The sequence below is a fragment of the Emydura macquarii genome, unplaced genomic scaffold (genome assembly GCF_026122565.2).
Source record: "Emydura macquarii macquarii isolate MOO-44397 ecotype Brisbane River unplaced genomic scaffold, CSIRO-AGI_Emac_v2 contig_3603, whole genome shotgun sequence".
In the NCBI taxonomy this organism is placed as follows: domain Eukaryota; kingdom Metazoa; phylum Chordata; order Testudines; family Chelidae; genus Emydura; species Emydura macquarii.
In genome coordinates, this window is record NW_027133740.1 from 38,934 (window position 1) to 60,143 (window position 21,210).

The following is a 21,210-nucleotide window of genomic DNA, read 5'->3' on the forward strand; positions in this document are numbered from 1 at the left end:
CATGTGAATCCACTCTAAAAATCAGAGAATTGGGCCCTCTAGCGCTGCTTTTCAACTCCCACTTAACAGAAACCTGGGGACTCCAAAAGATTGCAAAGCTTGCAACAATACAACAAATAAAGATTAAAGAAACAAAGAGATTGAAACTATCAATGATATTAATAGAAAACCTTTTAAACTCTTTAACATCACCTTACTTTTAAATAAAATACAATATCTAAAAAAACCACACTTGGGTAAGAAACATTTTTAACAGGAATTAAGAAGAATTTGCTAAACTACACGGCTTCCTGCAGCAAGGGGAGGTCCCTCAGAAAACAACATTCTGGTTACTAGTAACAAAAATACTGTCTTGTATGGAATTTCAAACCAATAGCTTTGCAAAAGTCATTTCTCCCTTTCCTCCCAGGTGTTCACATGGTGCAAGACAAACTCACAAACTCATCTTTTTCACACTTACAGTTTCATGACGAATATTCACAGTAGCAGGGACTATGATAAAGTGCTCAGTAATAAGACTGGCAGTGAAAGATATATATCTGGTCTATCCCTATTCCAGTGCACTTTTTTGGCTCCTATAGTCTTTCCTTCCTGAAAAAGGGACTCCAGTTTCTTTCCCCTACATTCCTCCGTTCCTCCCCGTGTCTCCTGAGGTTGTTCTGTAAACTTGGATATTCTTCACCAAATGTTTTTTCATTATGTATGCATAGGTCACATATTTTACTGCTTTAATTTTAAAACTGCAGTTTGCATTAAAACATGTGCACATATCCTTTGTCTGTATTTTTGAAGAACTGAGGTATAGCATGAAGTCCAGTTGTATGTTGCTGGTTGTAAAACATATGGAGGGGATGAATGCTCATCAGGATGCGTATGGTCAAGGCAGTACCTCCAACAAGAGGACATCGACTGGCTGGAGGTCAGTCTGAATGGAAAACCACTGGGCTCAGAGTATTTTCTGGTTACTTCATTTCAGATTGAAAATAGCCGGAGGTCAGACTTTTCTAGGTTCTCCACTGTTTGTTATGACACTGATGTGAGAATTCCAAATTACCTTTTCATCACAGCTGTAAAGGAGACCTGCAAAAGAAAGGGGGAATTGAAGATATTTCATAGGTTAAGACCTGTAATTTTGCAACATGTTAACAGTCTCAGGGGAAAAAAAGATTGGCAGATATGCCTTAGCTAGACAGAGAAAAGGAAAATTCAGAGATTAAGGCCAAGTATACACATTCTCTTCTTGTTAAATCAATACACTTAAATAATCTCAAGAAAGTGATGCAAACCCCATTACTTCAGTAATTTGGACCTAGACTGGACAGAACCCTAGGAATATACAATACAGTACACACCAGTGGCACCAGCGCCACATCTCTCTCTCTCAGTGCCATTATCCACTTGTCCCAGTGCCTGAGAGACAAAAGAACCTGAATGAAAAGCAATTGGTGGGGTTGGTAGGAAAGGAGAAGGCACTGCATAGTCTCATGGTCCTAGTGGACTCATCACCAAACTTACACAACCAAACAGCACCTGTAACCAAAAATGCTTTAATATTTGACTAACAAGGAGACCCAGCACTGTAAGCCATGTTTCCATCTCCTTCAAGCTAAACTACTGCAATGCTTTCCACCTGGCACAGATCAGGAACGGCACACAGAAGCTTTAGCTCTTTTAGCGCACAGCAGCCCACCTTCTAGGTAAGGCAGACTAACAAAACGGCATCACAAAAGTGGTCCATGCTCTCCACTGGTTCCCCTTCAAATACCTGAACTGCTTCAAGGTCCTAGTCTTTATAACCTTCAACCAGCTTAGGACCTGTTAAACTCAGAGATCAGCTCTTTCTGTATCTTACCCTGAAAGCTGCAATGCATGAGGAGATTGTGGCAGTCATCTCCAAACTGAAGTTCTCAGAGGTTTGAAGCAAGATATTCTCAGGGGAGGGCCACTGGCTGTTTACCCTACCACTGGGTAGCAGGGTAGGCCCAAGTCTTACTATCTTTAGGGAACAATGTAAGAATCATCTTTCTAGATAGGCCCATCCCTCAGTAACAACATCCTAGCAACATTTGCTCTAGAGATAGCCAAGAACCACATCTAAGAAAGAAGTAAGTAATGAACAAGGAATGGACATAATGCTATTCTTAATTAGGTGTTATAGCGCCTAGATTCTAAAGCAATGGCACCATTAGAAATGTACATATATGGTCTTTTCTATCTCCTATTTCTGTGAAATACACAAAGTCCAGACTTAGTTTTTTGTGTGGTTTTGAGGACAAAGTATAGTCACTGGTCAACACAACCTAGAGCAGGAAAATTACTAAGCCAACTAATACCCGGTGTGGGTGTTTTTTTGTTTGCTTCCCCCCCCCCCCCCCCTGTGTGTGATTGGCCCCTTTCCCTCTTCGAGGTTTTATCTGGTTGATATTTGTCTTGCCTAATAAGTAAACAGTATTATCAAGAACATTCTCTGATCTAAAATGCAAGAAAGATTTTATTTTAAACAGCTGCAAAAAATAACATTTATGGAGCTTTTTCCCCCTAAAATAAAAATATCGTTAAGTGCCAGGAACTCAGAATTCATGCTCAATCCTGCAACAACAGTGGGTGCATGTGTAGTGGAGCAAAAAATAAAAAAAATAAATCAGTGAATGTGAAGCATTAACTTGTCCAGAACAGCTCAGAGCCCAACATGAATCATCATCACCATAGCATATTGCGTATGTGTGTGTAAAAGGAAACACAAATGTAAACCTCCTAAAGTGTGCAGGGCAATCATCTCCAGGTTTTCCCCTCTCTCATTTCCCCCTTTATTCCTGTATTATTACTGGTCGTAGTGTTAATTTCTAAATATTGCAGTAATGCTTAAAGACCCCAGTCCAAATCAGAGCTCATTGGGTGGGAAAAAGGATTTAATATAGAAGCAAAATGATAAGAGTGATGATGGCCATACAAAGGGAGAAGAATACAGTTAAATATATATATATTATTACATACATACTTTACTAATACTAATAATTTTTAAAATGCAAATGTAGGTGCCAATTATAGCCATAAACCCATCAACATAGACATTAGTTCGCCAGTTTCTCACAGGCTTTACTACAGAGGTGGGTATTGAGGAGGGATACAAATGAGCGAGTATGGCTTTATAGATCAGTTCAGAAAGGGGATTCCATGTAGATGAGGCAGCGTGAGAGAAGACAAAGAGTTATATTATAATTGCTACTTTGCAGACTGGGAAAATGAAAAGAGAGGTTCCCTGATTTACCTAAGATCAAACAGTTAGCATCAGAGAAGAATTAGAACTTTCAAATTCCTGTCTCCCAGTCCCTGGCACAGATTAGCTAATGTGCATGTGTTTGCCTCTCTGACTTCCAATGTACCTCAATCTCACTGCTATTGATAAAATCAAATGACACCTACTTCTTGCAGTATTTGTCCAAGGGTCTCCTGGCTCTGAATGCGTTTCCTATTTGAAAAGAAAAAAGAAAACAATTACTTCAGTGCAAAGCACTAGTAGTTTCCTACTACCTCATCTCCCAGGAGACTCTGCCTGTGTCTCTCAGGGACCTAACCTCCCTATTTCCTGCAAACCTTCGATCACAGCCTCCCACAGTGCCTAACCCTACTTCCTGTAGCTCCTCTCTCTGAGTTCTCTCAGCCCTTTTTGGGGCCCAAGTGTTCAGTAGGCTAACAGCTGATCACATTTGTCCCACCCTCTCAGATGGTAATTATGGCATAGGTGGAGCCAGCTCCACTTCCCTTAGAGGGTCAGTCACTCCAGTCACCCTGTGATAGTAGTACAAAGACGTTATAATAAAAATGGAAACATATTACTATTATAAATGATTGTGTAGTGTTGTCCTATGCTCTGTTACATGTCAATTTAGAAATAGCATAAACCCAAACACATACCTATATATTTTTACCTGTCTATTTTGGTTGTTATGACCACTGTGAAATTGCCTTCAGTATTAGGCAAGTACGTTGAAGGTACAATTACATAATTCCCTGAAGAAAGTCTACACAGTTGACTCACTTCCTGTGAGTAGCAATGAGGTACACAGCTAACAAGTGGCTTCAAGTGCAGAAAAGAGGAAGTATGTGGTTTCCAACTGCTCTTAGGCACCTGAAGATATTAAAATAATTTCAGATCTCACACCTTTTAATAAACCCAGTATGTTCCATAAATAATCCACCCCTCCAAATACACATCCTATTTCATATAATGACCCATTTGCTCAGGAACACTTATCAATTGACAGGAAAAAAAATATTTGGGAGGAGGGGGATTCACACCTGATTATCAAGATTAAGACCCAATCACCAAACATTCTGAACCATTTGCATCTCTGCAAAATGAAAAAAATTCACTCACTTTTAAGAAGTGCATAATTTAATAGAGTAGGCAAGCTATAGTCTTAGTGTTAAATAACACCCTTCAGATGTTCAAAAAATCCCTAAGTGTTGGTTGCTACATGACTTCTAAACCAGATGATAAAGGTTCAGTGGAATCAGAAATGTGATTGTTATGCATTGTTATACCTTACACCCTACTATACCTGTGAACTAATACAGCTCAAATCTCTACTTGTATTGGCCCAAATGTGATCATTTATAGGCTGCATTTCCATTCTCCAAGGTAAGAGGCACCTGAATAAGTGATGGATTTAGTTTATTCATGTAAATGAAACAATCGGACTGTTTCATACCTGGAAAATATGAAACCCTATTGGATGACACTTGCTATCTTGACAGTGCTGGCGAAGGGTAACTTTCACACTGTGCTCTCCTGTTCCTGCAGAGATGGAGAGGGGAAAGCAGGGATTGGTATGGAAGGAGGGGAAGTTCCTGCTACCTCCAGCACTTTGACCGTTCTTCCAGCATCCCTGCAGCTGCACAGTCTCCCATTCACCTGGTGGGAGCTCTTCACAGAGGGCAGCATCAGTGGTTGGTGGTTTTATCTCACTATCAAATGTAAGACAAAGGGAAACTAGTGTACAAAAGGTGAAAAGTTTCCATGATTCCATCCCTAGTGCTCAGCTGTAAAAACACGAACAAATACTAGTAAAGAAATGTGTGTCAAGAAATGCAAACTCTTGCCAGTCAAGCATTCCCATTAACACTCAATCCAATGCCAAATCATTGCCACATATAAGTATAACTAAATGCAAAACCTGAACATTTGTGGAACAGAGAAAATCATAATGAAATAAAAATTAAGATCTCTACAGCACCATTAATCTGGCCACATCGCAAAATACAAATATAAAGTATAAGCACAATTAAATATGTAATTAAGAAATAGCAATAGAAAATACAACATGCTGAATTACAGTTTCTTGATTAAATTTATCTTTCGAATTCCCTAACACTGATGCATATCATTTCTTAATCTTAATTGCATGAACTTACATTTTTGCATTTAATTTCCGTATTCCCCCCCCCACACACACACCCAAATAGGGCAAGGAGGAAAAGAAAGAAGGAAATATGAAAACAATGTAGCTCTCAGAGTCCTTCCCCACTGCTGAGAGAGCTCCAGAAGATATCTGCCCTGGATGAAGTGAGCACATTACAGAACTGTGCAAAATCCAAAATGTACTGATGACTGGAGTAACTGTGCAGCAGTAAAATTCTTATATAAAACACACCAGACCTGGGATGGAGTATATTTTCCACAATGTACACATTGCAGAGAACTACACCAGTTCACCTCTGAAAAGTGTGCACTTCTTCCAGATACTGGGCCTCTCAAGTCAAAAAGGGATTCAGATGGCCACCCCCAGGTCTCCTGAGGTACTATAGAAAGGACTTCAGCAGCTCTGAGACCCCATTCACAGAGCCAAGGGAGGTACACCTTATACAGCCACACTAATTACCTGTACTCAAAAGACTTATCACCCTCCTTACATGCATCTCTCCTAACCATAGTTCACGTCACACAGCAAGCTCTCATAAAGGGCGTAATGCTTTGCATAAACTGTTGGCCGGGTTTTCATGGGGTTTGCTACATCTCTTCCTTTTTGAACATACCTGAGGGAGATTCTCCCCGTTGAGAATACACGAAGCAGAAAATCCCTCTCTGCATCCTTCAAAAAGGTGCTAGGGACAATAAGGTAATAACCAGGGACAAGATCACAGCGCAGATGTACTTCTCTGTCATAAGAATGACAAATGGTACCTACAACCGGAGGAGCAGAGAGGGTCTTTGGCAGGTTAAATCGCCTCTTCTCCACCTAAAATAGACACATAATATAGCATAGTATTGTAGGAGAGTTGACAAGATTATAGCAAAGTTAAATGGAGTCAAATATTCAGTCAACAAACCTCAAATCCGCCAAAAATGTGTGCTTTGCCACTTGGCAGACCATGAAGATGGTACAGTTATTATTTCCAAACCTGTCTGGAAGGATCAGATTCAGGATTGCCCTTGTGAGGGTGAGTAATTCGGAGTAGGAGAATTAAAGTTGCTTTCCCCTTCTTGTGCCCTTGAGCAGGTGTTGGACAGAATTTCACTGGGGACTGTAGTCCCTTCTTCCACATAACTTCCCTGTGGAAGTTAATGCCCAAAAGGGTGAGGTAAGTGCAGGGAAATGGTCCACCACCTCATCCTTGCATCAGCCAATAGAGCAGACCAGACATATATAGCACATTATATCATTTCAAAAAGTCACAGAGGATTGCTCTGACATATTCATCCTCAGAATTCCCAGGAAAAGTTCTGTCTCAGCTAAAATTGCTCTTGTGGACATCAGTTACAAACTGGCCCCATGCAGAACCGATCCAGCATGCCTCAGAGCATTCAGGGCAGAATTTTGCCCAAAGGAAACCCTGATAACGCTTTCATTCAGATTAGATCTACCCAACAGCGAACCTGGTCAGACCATAAACTATGGGAGGCTCTCATTTTTCATGCGATGCTCAAAGTTCAGTGTTGCTGAACCCCCTCATGTTCAACAGCTACTTTTTCAAACAAATACTGTTTTGGAAATCTCATGGAGTCTCAGGACAGGTTAAAGCTCAGCTCAGCACCGACCAGACCCTGAGCTCATTTTGCAAAGTGAGTAATTGCTATAAAAAAAAATTTTAAAAAAAGTGAAAACTATTTGTTTTAAATTTGCTCTCTTCAAAACAAAAACATGCCCAGCTGGAGCAATTCAGGCCCAGGTTGAAAACCTGTCTGCCAAGTTTCAGGTGAAAAGGAATGTTTTCAGTGAAGGGTAAACATTTTAACTCTTTCACAATATTTTTGGTATAACAACATGTAACTGAGATTTGTGGGAATTAAAGGAGATTTGGAGAAAAATACTGCTCCTAATTTGAATACAAAAGCTTGGCCTGAGCATCAGTAAAATAAGCCTTCATCCACAACTAATTATGTTCTTGCTTACAAAAGTATTAAGAAAAAAAGCTGTTACAAAATATTTTCGTTGTGCAAATTAAACTTGGAGATGAAATTACATTAATGAACCAAAGGGCATTAGTCACTGTGCAACTGCAAGCATAAAAACACATCTCTGAAGTTTGTGAGCACATGATGATAGCCTGAATATGCAAAACAGAGTTGCACAAAATTGCATATACAAATGAGTAGAATTATTTTCAGCTGCAGTAGGCACTTCTGAAATTAGGCAGGATTTCTTTTTATGCACATTGTGTTGCATTCTGGGTACATACATTATTAGACAGAGATTAACAAACTGGAAAGAGCCCAGAGAAAAGCAACAAAAATAAATAGGGTTGTGAAAGGACTGATTTATGAGAAAAGATTAAAGGAGATTTTAAAAGATTAATACATATATAAGAGGTGATAATTAAGGGAGGGACATAACAGTCTACAAACACGTGAAGGATGTAGACACCAGGCAAGAGAGGAACCTCTTAGGACAGTACATGGGAGCTGAACTAAGAGAAGAGAGTTGGCATTAAGAAAGGGAAAAATTAGGCAGATTATCAGGAAAAACTTTCTAATACTGACTAGGGAATAGTCTCCAAAAGAGAAGTAATGGAAGCTTCATTGATCAGAATGTTTAAAAATAAACCCAATAGAGCACTGGTAGATGTGCTACAGGCAACAATCCTCCAATGACCCTGTGAAATGGGAAGGATCATCTAATACATCTTTTACACCCCTGACGTCTATGAACAGTTGACTCATGGCATTGCTGTAGCAAATTAATGACTATGACAGATGCTCCTGGTTTTCTGGGAACATTTCTTCTTCTCCCAACTAGAAGTTTGAAAATTTACCCCTAAGTTACCTTCCAGACATGCAGTCCCACAGCCTGGTAATTCTTCCCTTGAATGCCTTCAGTCAGAAATGGACCTTCCTCTGCTATGTGAGTCAGATTCCGAATTCTTCCAGCCCAATCAGCACCATACTTCCTGGGTTTCTGCAGAAGAGCAATGCACACCTCACTCTGCTCACATACCCTCAGCCAGAACTTGGGGTTAATAGGGAAGCTGCTGTTGTTACGGCAACCACCTGCAGACTGGCCTTTCACCCAGGATCCACAGAGATTCTGAGTATGACTCAGCACTTTCTCTAATAAAGAAAAAAAGGTACCGCACATCAGCCATTGGAAACAATTCATTTTTGTGTCTTGGGAGTCCCCAGACTGAAAGCCTTGCTGTGGCAGTGCCACTTTCTCTGAGCTAACGTTCATGGCCAAAATATCCCAAGATGAAATCCAAGTCATAGTGGGAAGCTGAGGAACTTTATCCTTAGAGGTCATATGCAGAACTATTTCTACAGGTCTGAAATCTCAGATTTGGCACCCATTTGGTTCCCACATAAAACTTCTTTCAGGAAAGGACTAATCCCCATGCCAATGGGCCAGACATAGCAAGCAATTCTTCAGCCCCCAAAAAAGGCTTAAAATCTGCTGTGCAATCTCCTTCTTTCCTCCCAGCAGCAACAGACACAAGAAAGGCCTAGAAGTTGGGAAGGAAGAGAGTGAAATACTGATATTCTGCTTTTAAATACTTTGTGTCAGATACGGCAGCAAATGAGGGCCATAAAATAACCTAGCTAGAGGTCACCTCATCTGCAAACATGGACTGATGTTATGAACTTTACAGCAAGCATAGGTCAGAATTCCAATGTGCTACTAGATCATCTTGAACTGGGACGAAGGTGTAACTGCAACACCTACACATCTGAGGGTGGAAGAGGAGGACAATTTGATACATTACTTAATGTGACCTCAATTCATCAAACCATCCATATTCCACAAAGCACTTAAGCATCTACTTTAAATTTGAGCACAAGATTAAATACTTTGGTGAGCAGGGATTGATTTATAAATGCGTTTATATATTTTACCAAATCAGGGCCAAAATGCCTCTTACTGGTCTTTTCCTGAAGTGAGCACAAAATCATAGAAATGTAGAGTAGAAGAGACCTCAAGGAGTCATCAAGTCCCGCACCCTTCACTGAGGCAGGACTAAGTAAATCTGACGCTACCCCCAGGCTTCTGTTCCCCAGATGCTGTTCAGATGACCCAATTCAGAACCGGATTCTCCCCATGTATGTCAGGGAAGGTGAGGGCTTGTAGATGGCATCAGCATTATCTCCTCAGGCCTCAGCTACTGCATTGTTCTCCAAGCAACCTAGCTTGACAGCTTACACTTCTGTTTTCCCCTTCCCTGCCTGCGAGCTGGACTCCAGCTCTCATTCAAACTTCCTGATGCCTAGGCTGCACAGATAGTGCAAGGAGTATGCACTGTACCCACTAGGGCTAGAAATATTTTTTTAAATGAATGATAAGATTTCACAGCACAATTCTACAGCAAGCAGGCAAGTTCTGAAGCAATCTCCACAGCCTCAAAGTACAACCATTTTCATTTACAACTCTTAAATTTATTGGCAAATAAGAAAGAGGATTTTTCCAGTAAATCAGAGAAATGTAGAGAAAGCGAAAAGTGAGTAAGTTTAGTTTAATTACCAAGCAGGGGCCAGTTCTGTACTGCAACCTCTCCCAGAGTATGCACTCTGTATGCTCAATAAATTTTGAAAAAAGTTTGGGAATCCACAAAGGTCTAGTACTAAACATATCTAATTTTGGCTCTTTTTAATTCAAATCAGACTTCCCCATTAAACTAATCTGATTGTTAAAAACAGTCCTTTTGTCCACACACCTGTATAGAGGCTCTGAAGCTGTCCCTCTTCAGTGACTGGAAACCCAATAGTAATCTCATCAAATTCCTTGAAAAACTCCTCCTCCTCAACCCAGAATTCTCCTTCCTGGATCTGGGAAAGTAGTTCTGAAGCAACTACGGGATCCAACTGGCTCCACCCTTGACCACTGCAAATAAAAGCACAAAAGTCAATGTTTAGGCTGTTTGCTCACACTCCCAATAGAGTTCTACAAAAATCTTCTATAAACAATTGCTGTTTAGTGAAAAAAACATGGTACTTTTTCATTTTACTGTTGTGTTCATCCATATGACGTTCCCTCTAATTAATAATCAAATGGAATTGGAAACAGAAATTATATATAGGCAATCTCTGTGAAGGAAGACCTAGAAACCAGCCAAACCAGAGAGTAAGACAGGATTCTGGAACATGCTCCCAGGTAAAATAGCTAGTTTACTCACAATGAACAATGAGCAAAGTACTCGTAATTTTGTTTGTTGCTTTAAAAAAATGAGGTTTTAGAATTTGTGCGTGATGGAAAGAGGAAGGGAAAAACAAACAAAAAAAGTGGTTCAACAAATAAAATTAAATAGGATTGTTTAGAAGGGTTTTTTGGTGCCTCTTTATGAAACCCTTACCATCAGCAACACACCATTTCCATAGAGCAGTAGCGCTAGACCTTTTAGCATATTGGCTGCTAAGTTACCACAAGCTGAAGATCAGAGCCACGACTAATTATTTAGGGTCCTACTAATTGCTGGACACCTTCAACTCCCTTTAATTTCACTGACATTGAAAAACACTCTGCACTTCACAGAATGTGGCACTACAGCTTTAAATTCTTTGAGGCAAGGAGTGCGTCTTCCTTTATGTTTTGTGCAGAGCCTAGCACAATACTATTTTTTAAATTAGCCTATCTTTTCCTGTATGCAGTGTTGTCGTAGCTGTGTTGGTCTCAGGATATTAGAAAGATGAAGTGGGTGAGAATATACTTTACTGGACCAACTTCTGTGACTGAGAGAGAACCTTTCAAGCTTATAACAGAGCTCTTCTTCAGGTCTGGGAAGATATTCAGAGCTAAATACTAGATAAATACTAGATAGCTAAATACTAGATAGAACAGATTGTTTAGGACAAGTAGTTAATACGTATTTCAAAAGACCATTCAAGATGAAGTCGCCCATTAACACCTTTCCAGTGTCCGGCAGGGGGGGAGGGGGAAGCTGGGGAGGATTTAAAAAAAGCTGGGGGAGTAGTTAAATGGATTATAGATAACAACTATGTATGTCAGTGGATTTCATCTGTGGTCCGCAGACCCCCAGGGAGTCCACAAACTATGTTTAAGGGATCTGCAAAAGGTGACTATGAAAATAAAAGTTTCAGATCCCAAAAAAGCCATTGTTTTTCTGATCAATCAAAAGTATGTGAATACCCCCACCTATAGGTCAAAACCCAGCGGTGTTGTTGTTACCATAGAAGCCCAGTTTAGCACCCTTTTTCACGCTGTGCCAAATGCCAAGCAATATTTATAGTTGAATTCTGTTCAGTCAGTTCTCAGTCTAAGACTTCTATAGTAGAGGTCCACGGACCACAGGTTTAATTTCCAAAGGGGTCCACAACTCCATCTGAAATTTTTTAGAAGTCCACAAATGAAAAGAGGTTAAAAACCACTGATGTAGGTGAAATGAGATAATCACTACACTCTCAGATGAACTCACAAACATAAATATGATAAAAGACAAACACCATGTCACCTTTTGGTGAACACTTTTCACAAAGTGATCACTCTATAGCTGACCTCTCAGTCCTCATCCTCAAAGGAAACCTGCACAATCCCTTCAGAAAAAGAGCCTGGCAGCTTAAATTCATACATTTCTATATTAAAAATAAAGGATTGAATACAGACACAGGATTTATGGCTTACTACAACAATCTATAACACACTTAACCCCTCCACCTCCCAGTGCCAAAAAACATTTTCCTATCAGTGAAGGATATTTGGAAATCGTGATTACCAGAGCCAAAGGGTCAAAAAATTATGACCACAAGAACCATGATTCTGTATACTGAACTCACAAAATGGTTCCATGAAATAAGGCTATCGTACTCTGCAACTCTCCTCTGATATAGCCTATTAAGAATACTCATCTTTGTAATATACACACACACTTTGTGCTCACACACCATAATTATATTTATCTTTATAGAAGTACCTTAAGAAGAGAGTATTCTAAATAAAAACAAGCCACTTACCCTTCCCTCCAGGGTCCTTTCCAACACCGCCTCCCCCAAGGGTTTCGTATTCGTAGCAAGATGATTTCCTTGCCTGAGATTCTGGAGAGATCAAGCATATCTATGACAATAAATGCATGAAATTCTCCCAGTTCACTGGCACCTGTACAGGAAAGATAACCATTGTTAATAGGTAGAAAACTACCCAGTATTCCTTTTCAAGGAAAGAGGAAGTAAACCCTCCATGCTCTGTGAAAAAGATTCACTTTCTACTAAAGAAAGTTGCTACAAGTCCATTTCTCTGCCTGTGAACACAATAGATCAACATGAAACCCACACTGTACACAGGCAGTTACTTGTCTCTAATTTTGAAGAATGAAGAAAAAATCTGATCACCAAAATACCTACAAAATATGCCAGTTGGTTTTGAGTATCCATAGACTAGTGGTGCCGAAGCACTGCTCTCCCTTTATTTTTTACGGGAAAAGAGACACACATTGACATGCCAGTCATGATACATAAACTAGATGCCCTACCCTAAGCCTGAATAACATCCTTACATCTTAATTTCTCCAGTCTTCAACACAATTATACCATGAGGCACCTGTGGCAGAGTTTAAATTCACAAACCATTAATGCAGCTGGATTAATATACTAGAAGACTACTGCCTGCCTTGTCCTCTGAAGCATAAGACTGATTTGGCTTTGCCATGTTTAAGAATCTCTGGAATGCTCATATTACCTTGCCTGGAGCTGAGGACTGAGCAGCTTATCACACACCGTTCCTTCAGGTTCATTAGTCTTCTAAATACCATCTTCTCCAAAACTCTGCCAGGCCTCTCTCTTTCCATGCTTCTTCCAGGGTCTTTTAGGGTCCATCTCTCAGTTAGACCTCCAGTCAAATCAACTAAAGCATCTGCTACCTGCCCTGCCCACAACTGCTCATAAGACCCATGCACCCTATAAAAACAAAAAATAAACAAACAGAGGCACATATTTAAAATTTTACTCTTCAAATGAACATTATTTTGTCTTTATTTTAACCACACCTATGTGAGCCATTAGTGATTATCTTTGAAAAGTCATGGAAGACAGGAGAGATTCCAAAGGACTGGAAAAGGGCAAATATAGTGCCAATCTATAAAAAGGGGAATAAGGACAACCCAGGGAATTACAGACAAGTCATCTTAACTTCAGTACCTGAAAAGATAATGGAGCAAATAATTAAGCAAACAATTTGCAAATATCTGGAAGATAATAAGGTGATAAGTAACAGTCAGTATGGATTTAGCAAGAACAAAATCACATCAAACCAAGCTAATAGTTTCTTTGACAGGATTACAAGCCTTGTGGATGGGGAAAAGTGGTAGATGTGGTCTATCTTGACTTTAGTAAGGCTTTTGATACTGTCTCACATGACCTTCTATGAACAAACTAGGGAAATACACCCTAGATGGAGCTACTATAAGGTGGGTGCATAACTGGTTGGAAAACCATTCCCAGAGAGTAATTATCAGAGTTTCATAGTCAAGCTGGAAGGGCATATCGAGTGGGGTCCCGCAAGGATCGGTTCTGGATCTGGTTCTATTAAATATTTTCATCAATGATTTAAACAACAACATAGAGGAAAGCTTGCTACAATCGCCTTTCTGTTCAGAAACTGCTCACTGCCGCTCATTTGCACCTTATCATCATAGGATTTACATCACTTTTCACGATGCAAAATACAGCTAGTAATCTTGCAAAAATAACATTTCTAACATACCTCCCCTTAAAATATTCTTTGTTTGCTCCACACAGTAAAACCAGTTTTTTCTTTCCAGCTGTTTTATTTTGTGGGGTCAGGGAGGTTGTGTTGTTATTTGCAGTGACTACAAAGCAGAGTGAATGAACACTATAAAAGAGTATTAAGCCAGATTCATAAAAATGTTGTAAGGAATGGTAAAATAAAAATAAAATAAAATTTTACCTTACAAGCCCACAGTAAGAAGAAAGTTTAATGTGCCATAGGTGCCTTGGCAGAAACCTGTACTTTAACTTCAGCATATCTACAACTAGCTGAGTAACTTCACCTTAAAAGGCGTTTCTCATGTCCTCTGTTGCAGGCTAAACAATTCCTTCTCTAAGAACTTGTGGCAGTTTGGTGTCTACCTTATCCAAAACATTTTGTCTCTGAATTGCTTTGTTGGTCTACACTGTAGACTGGGCTGAAATAGCATTTTGCTGCTTGTTTTATAAAACAACAGCCCCACTGTCAAACATAAAATAAAAAACAATAATAATAATATTTCTGGGTCCCTAACTCCTGACAAAACCAGCGAATGAGTAAGTGACAACAGATGGTTAGGCAGCAGTATGCAAGACAGAGATATATTCAGGGCCTGAGCATCAGTTAGCATAAATTGGCGTAGCTTCATTATTTCAGTGCAGCAATTTATATTTACATTAGCTGAAGATCTAACCCGCAATGTCTACTTAATTGCCTCAAATAATGCAGTAGGGAAAACTTTCTTTATTTTGGTTTTACTAAGCTAGGTGACCTGCTGCTAGTAGCTGGCTGTGAATCACTGCAGTCTATCAGCTGCTGGGTCATTATAAAATTCATATTTTTCCACAATTCCGTTCAGTAAGAAAATCTCACCCTATGAGAGGGCGGAATGGTATCTGGGTGATCTAGGATAAACATTGGACCTCTACAAAATTCAACACAGGAAAAACTCTGGCAATTATAGTCTATATTCAATAAAATATAAAGGGCTCAAGTCCTAGAAAGGGCTCTGGGAATCCACATAGCAGGAATTAAATCCAATCAATCAAACAAAGCACTATGTAGAAGATGTGCTAGTCACTGCTACAATTTAAATCACCTCCTGCAATGAAGTTCACATACTTGGCATAGACCTTTTCCAGTAAGGGAAGCCAAAACACATCTTCTGCCTGACAATGGGAAAAGCAGAGTTTACCCCCCAGGCAAGGCAGGCGATCGTCAATGGTTACTTCCACCCAATGCCCAAACTGCCACACTTGACAAGTGAAACAGCCTGTGTATGTCTCATCTGTCCAGCTGGGCTGACCTGGAGGGATTACCTAAGAGAAGACAAGACAATATTAGCAAAATCAAGACAAACCGGGAAATCAGCATTTAAATCATGGTCAATTCTAGCTATTCTACAACATGTCATAATATCAAAGATTAAAGACAGAGCATCAGAGTACCATCTTAGAAGTTTCACTGAGTTGAAAGAGGCTAGGAAAAAATAAAAACGTTAATGGAGCATACAAAAGAGTCTGCTAGGACATGAAACGTAAACAAGAAGCATTTCTATACCTTAGTTAGCAGGTATTTACTCTTCTGCAAAGCAACACAGGCACATAGGAACCAACAATCTCCCAAAATCCCTTGCTTCACTTGCACCTCCTGCATATTGTCTGAGAATAAATGAGGAGTAGAACAAATTTCCTAAAATAAAACAAACATTAAGGTTAAATCCTGCATGACAATCTAAGCCACACAAGTCCATATTTTTTGGGACTAGAAGGCTCAGAAGACTGTTAACACATAAGGGGTCTTTCACTCCTGTTTGAATCCAATGCAGACTAGCATTGACTGAAAGTTGTTACTGTGTGATAACTATTCAATAGGTGACCTGTGTGAACTAAGTCTGGTGAGTCTCAATCCAGATTTTAGTATGAAGATTCCATCATCAATAACAGACATTACTATTGATCATCTCAGCGAAGAGACAAGGAGTGAATAAACAAAGAGAGCAATAACCCACTCCCTAGTAGTTGTGCAGGTCACAACTATAAGTAAGGTTGAGGTACATTAGTGGGGTACAAGCTATGAAAGATTCAGCATCCCCGTACAAAAAAACCTTTGTCCAGCCAAGCAAAACTCAGTTTGCCATTGCTAAGCAAGCTATTGATTTAAACTGAAAAACAACCAGTTAGTCTGATATGACATTGAAAATAAGAAATGGCTCTCCCTTCACTTTCCTTGTAAACATTACAAAGGGCAGAAAATTGAATAAATTAGCCCTTCTGAGCTGCTGCTTTGCTACTTCTCTGCTTGGCTCGCTGAGCCCCACACTGCACTCTGGGAAATAAGCTTATTAATTATTATTTGCTTTACCATAAGGTCTAGGAGCCCCAGTCATGGACAGGACCTCATTGTGCTAGATGCTGTAAAGGCAAAGATAAAAAAGATGATCCCTGCCATAAAGAATTTACAATCTAAATATACAACAAGGAACAACCAATGGATGTAGAAGACAGGGGGATACAAGGAAACAATGAGACACAACTGGCAATGATCTCAGCATATCAGCAACTTGTCAGGTTTGGGTAGGCAAAGGAAAGCAATTAGGTAGCTTTACAGCTGTTTATGGGGAGCTCCTCCCAAGCATGAGGGGCAAGCACAGGAAAAAGCACAAAGGTGCTAGTTTGAAAATTTAACAAATGGCTATGGGAGGTTGGCATTGTTGGCTGATCAGAGGTGGGCACTGACATAATACCAACTGAGAGATGACTGGAAATGAGGGTGATAGGCTATGAAGGCCCATGAAAGTGAAGATAAGTAACTTATGTTTGATGAGACAGAGAAGGGGGAGCTAGTGGAGTGATTCAAAGAGAGGGTGACATTGTCAAAATGATGAGCTAGAAGAATAATCTTTGCAGCAGTGTTCTGAATGGATATGAGAGGGTCAAAATAGCATTTGTCAAGTCCAGAGAAGAGGATGTTGCTGTAATCAAAATGTGCGATGATCAGAGCCTGCTCTGATCAGAGATGATGAGAGTTTAGCTGTGTGGATAGAAAGGAAAGATCATATCTTAGAGATGTTGTACAGAAAGAATGGGCAAGATTTAGACCTAGCCTGGATGTGAAGACCTACAGAGAGACCTGACCTGAAGATGACACCCAAGTTATGGTCCTGAATGACATTCAGGATGGTGGTGGTATCCACAGCAACTGAGAAGGGAAGAAGGAGGAAGGACTTGGGGGAGGAGACAAAGAACTCTATTTTAGTCATGTTGAGTTTGAACTGATGGCTAGACATCCACAACGAGACCTCAGAGAGACAGGCCGAGATCTTAGTCTGGACAGAAGACGACTGATCTGGAGTAGAAAGGTATACCTGTGAGTCATCGGCATAGAGATGGTAGTTGAATTTGTGTTTGCAGATGATATTATCCAGAGATAAGATATAGAGGAAGAAGAAAAGGAAAAATTAAGTAATACTTTGCTTTTGAAGAAGGCCACCAAGTTATCATATTCACCACCAGTGACAGACTGCTGAAGGGAAGAATCACAGATGCCAAATTTAGTCAGACTTGCTGGGCACATTTGATACATAGGGTATGGTCTATCTAGGGCTGGTCTAACAGGAGGAGAACTGCAGCATTACACCCCAGATGAAAAGACTCGAGGCTTGACACCTACGAGGATGCAATCAAAGAGACCAGAGATGCAGCTAGCCCAGCAACCATAACATACTACTTTTATCATTTTTGTATTTCAGTACCGTACAAAGAGCTAGAAACAGTGACTGAACACTAAGCCATCCACTCATTAATGAAAAGTCAAATTTTGCTAAACCATTGAGCTGTCACATCTCAAAAACTCACCTGAGGTCTCAGCCAGGAAATCTCCCCTCTGAATTGTGAGAGTGGGGTGGAATAATTAAAAAAAATAGAGGTGTCTCTTGCTGGAAATGTGGGGTCTTTGTAAAGATTTCCTTTTGTAGCTGACTGCACTGTGTCTCCCAGCATTTTCATCACAAGCGAAGCTTTGTCAGCCACTTCCAAAACTTTACGTCTCCAACTCAAATCTACAATATAAATTAAAATGAACCAGTAACCATAACTTTGGGAGTGGGTAAGTGAGGCTGATAAACTCACAAGCAAAAAGTCACTAACCGTTTCCACGCAGTGGCTTGAACCATGTTAGCTGCAATTTTTTTCAGAATCAGCTTTTGGCCCTGAAGAATCCAATATTGAAGGAAAAAAAATCCTAGGGCAGCCTGACACCATCCTCTCATATTCGTAATCTCACTATTAACTGACAGACCCAGCTAGAGAGAAATATGAAACAGAGATAAATCTCATTGGGAATACAGTCACCTGCTACTGCTCAGGATACAACCTCACAAGGTGTTTGGGCAAGACCCACTCCCCTCAGCCCTGCCCCATTAATCCCCCTTCCTACACAACCTTGGCCAGACCCTTCCCCATGCCAACCCAGATCCCGCCTTCACAGTTCCCCTCAGAGCTATTCATCCGGACAAATTCTCCACACAAGACACTTCTTACACAGTGCCCCTCCCGGCTCCTTCTCCCACTCACTCCCCTCATACCTGCCTTCCCAGACCTCGCCCCACCACCCCTCACTCCAGCCCTCCCAGACTCTTCATCCACATAACCCCCACAACACTTGCCTTCCCAGCCCCCCCCACACACACCCACACACACACACCTGGCCTCCCAGACCCCTCCCCCCACAACCTCCCCCACGACACGGCCTCCCAGACCCCTCCCTCCTCCACACAGCCCCTCCCCCGACACCTGGCCTCCCAGACCCCCTCCCCCCCACACACACCTGGCCTCCCAGACCCCTCCCCCCGGCAGCTCCCCCCCCCCCCCGGGCCTCCCAGACGCCTCCCCACCTCAGACCGGTTACATCCCCGCCTTGCCACCCAGGGCCCCTGAGCCGAGCCCCGAGCTCTCAGCCGCCATCCCGGGACCCACCCGCTGCCGACCCGTTACCTAGGCAACATTGGGCCCGCTCTACCCGCTCCTGAGACAGCCGACTGGTCCACCAGCCAACCAGGAGCAAGGATGAGAGCACGTGACACCACACACCAATTATAACCCTTCTAGCAGAAACTGCTGATCACAGCTACCCCCCTCCCCCGCCGCCCAGGAGACTACCAGTCCCAGCATGCACTGAAGGCCAGAAAGACTACACCTCCCAGCATGCATTGCCATTATGATTTCCCACACACACACACATCATTGGGGGATGTATTAGCAGGAGTGTTAAAAGCAAGACACAAGAACTAATTTTTCCACTGTACTCTGCGCTGATTAAACCTCAACTGGAGTATTGTGTCCAGTTCACATTTCAGGAAAGAGGTGGACAACCTGGAGAAAGTCCAGAGAAGAGCAACAAAAATGATGAAAGGTCTAAAAAACATGACCTATGAGGGAAGATTAAGGGGGGGACATGATGAGAGTTTTCAAGTACATCAAAGGTTGCTATAAAGAGGAGGGAAGTAAATTGTTCTCATTCACCTCTGAGAATAAGACAAAAATCAATGTGCTTAAATTGCAGCAAGGGCAGTTTAGGTTGGACATTAAGAATCTTTTCCTGTCAGGGTAGTCAAGCACTGGAATAAATTGCCTAGGGAGGCTGCAGAATCTCCATCACTGATGATTTTTAAGAGCAGGTTAGACAGACACCTGTCAGGGATGGTCTAGAGAATACTTAGTCCTACACCTTGAATGCAGGGGACTGGACTAGAAAACCCCTTGAGGTCCCTTCCAGTCCTACAATTCTATCTATCTAACTGTAGAGTCTAGATATAGAAATTACATTTACATCTAGTGCACCCCTGCGAGCCAGTGTAGGAGAGTTCCCATGTTATACATTTACTAGTGTTTAACGTTTTTAGTGTTTCCTAGCTATAACGGTTAATTAATGGGAACTCTCCATCAGTCTGAAGCGCACTGTAGCCTAGACAGGAACAGTTCAGATTTTATATGGATATGGCTGCAGTGTGCCACTTAAAATATACTCCAGATTTACTTCCTTTACTCCCACAGGTAAGCTGAGTGTGAACGCCCCCAGCAGGTAGGTGAAGAAGATGAAGAGTTCAGTCCTTGCCAGCTGCTCCCCCAAACATAATTGGCACGCTGAAGAGAGGGCCCATGGTTAGATTATCACAAAGCATTTGCATGGCTTCTAATTCTCATGTACAGATCCATCCGTGCATTTACCTGCTGAGAAGGACATGATGTTTCAGCAGAAAGAGTCGTGCCCAACACAAGAGTGGTTTCAGGGCCAGCAAAAAAAGATCTCTGACAACATAAACCAGGTACTCTTCAAAGAATGTGCTGTCCTTCGCTCCATCCTGCATAGGTTCATAGAGAACACACCAGCCACAGCACCTGAGCAAGAGGCTTGCAAAGATCAAAGCCATGGGGAATGGGGACTACTGTGTGGAAGCTTCTACTTTCAATACACCAGAGTTTGGAACCTCCCACGAATCTCCACGAGAACAGCACGTTGTTAGGGTCACCAGGAAGGGAGAGCAGAAATGGTTACATAGGCCTCAGCCCTCTTCCTGCTCACCCATAAAGGTCCAACTAAACTACATGAAGGAATAGGAAGTATGGCTTGCATCCAAAAGTGAACAAATGGCTTTCCTATAAATAATAATTATAATAATACCACCAGCTAGCTTTTACAGAGCACTTTTCATCCACAGATCTAATGAAAGAACTTTACAAAGGAGGGGACATATCATTAGCCCCATTTTACAGACGGGGAAACAGGCACAGAAAGGGGACGTTTGAATCGCTAAATATTTCCTTTTTCTTTTTTAGTTCTCAGTAAGATTTCACCATCCAGATCAGGCTGTTGGTCCACGAGCCCAGTATCTTGCCTCTGGCAGTTTCCAATATCCAATGCTTCATAAGAAGGCAAAAAAATTCCCAGTAGGGTTGGAAGAGAAATTATCTTCAGAGGTGACTGGCTGACCCCATGGAGCGTGAAATCTCATGGTCACACTTTAATTGGCAAACATTATTATGCACAAATTACCCCCTCCTCATTTTAA

General features: G+C 41.2%; 1 protein-coding gene across 3 annotated transcripts; it reads right to left on the reverse strand.

The window, feature by feature from the left end:
* Window positions 1–155: 155 nt before the first annotated feature.
* CAPN10 (calpain 10) lies at window positions 156–18,558 on the reverse strand. 3 transcript variants are annotated; one of them, XM_067536614.1, is made up of 13 exons: window positions 18,290–18,558; window positions 17,999–18,194; window positions 15,702–15,833; window positions 15,264–15,460; window positions 13,116–13,333; window positions 12,395–12,536; window positions 10,144–10,310; window positions 8,265–8,548; window positions 6,037–6,239; window positions 4,713–4,968; window positions 3,930–4,129; window positions 3,424–3,469; window positions 156–1,080 (listed from the first exon to the last, which is right to left on the reverse strand). In XM_067536614.1, exons 1-13 carry the CDS (start codon window positions 18,409–18,411, stop codon window positions 1,051–1,053), a joined length of 2,193 nt encoding a protein of 730 aa, XP_067392715.1. In that variant the 5' UTR covers window positions 18,412–18,558; the 3' UTR covers window positions 156–1,050. The 3 variants fall into 3 exon arrangements, with proteins under 3 accessions (XP_067392715.1, XP_067392714.1, XP_067392713.1); XM_067536613.1 differs by lacking the exon at window positions 18,290–18,558 and having other exon boundaries at window positions 17,999–18,186; XM_067536612.1 differs by lacking the exon at window positions 18,290–18,558 and having other exon boundaries at window positions 3,424–3,472; window positions 17,999–18,186.
* Window positions 18,559–21,210: the final 2,652 nt, after the last annotated feature.

Excerpts from the sequence above, each read along its gene's own strand:
- CAPN10 (XM_067536614.1), bottom strand. The coding sequence starts at position 18,411 with ATGAGAGGATGGTGTCAGGCTGCCCTAGGATTTTTTTTCCTTCAATAT. Across the intron at positions 18,195-18,289 it reads CAAGCCACTGCGTGGAAACG|TTGGAGACGTAAAGTTTTGG; the intron begins GTTAGTGACTTT and ends TGTAGATTTGAG. Across the intron at positions 13,334-15,263 it reads CTGGAAAAGGTCTATGCCAA|GGTGCATGGGTCTTATGAGC; the intron begins GTATGTGAACTT and ends TTGTTTTTATAG.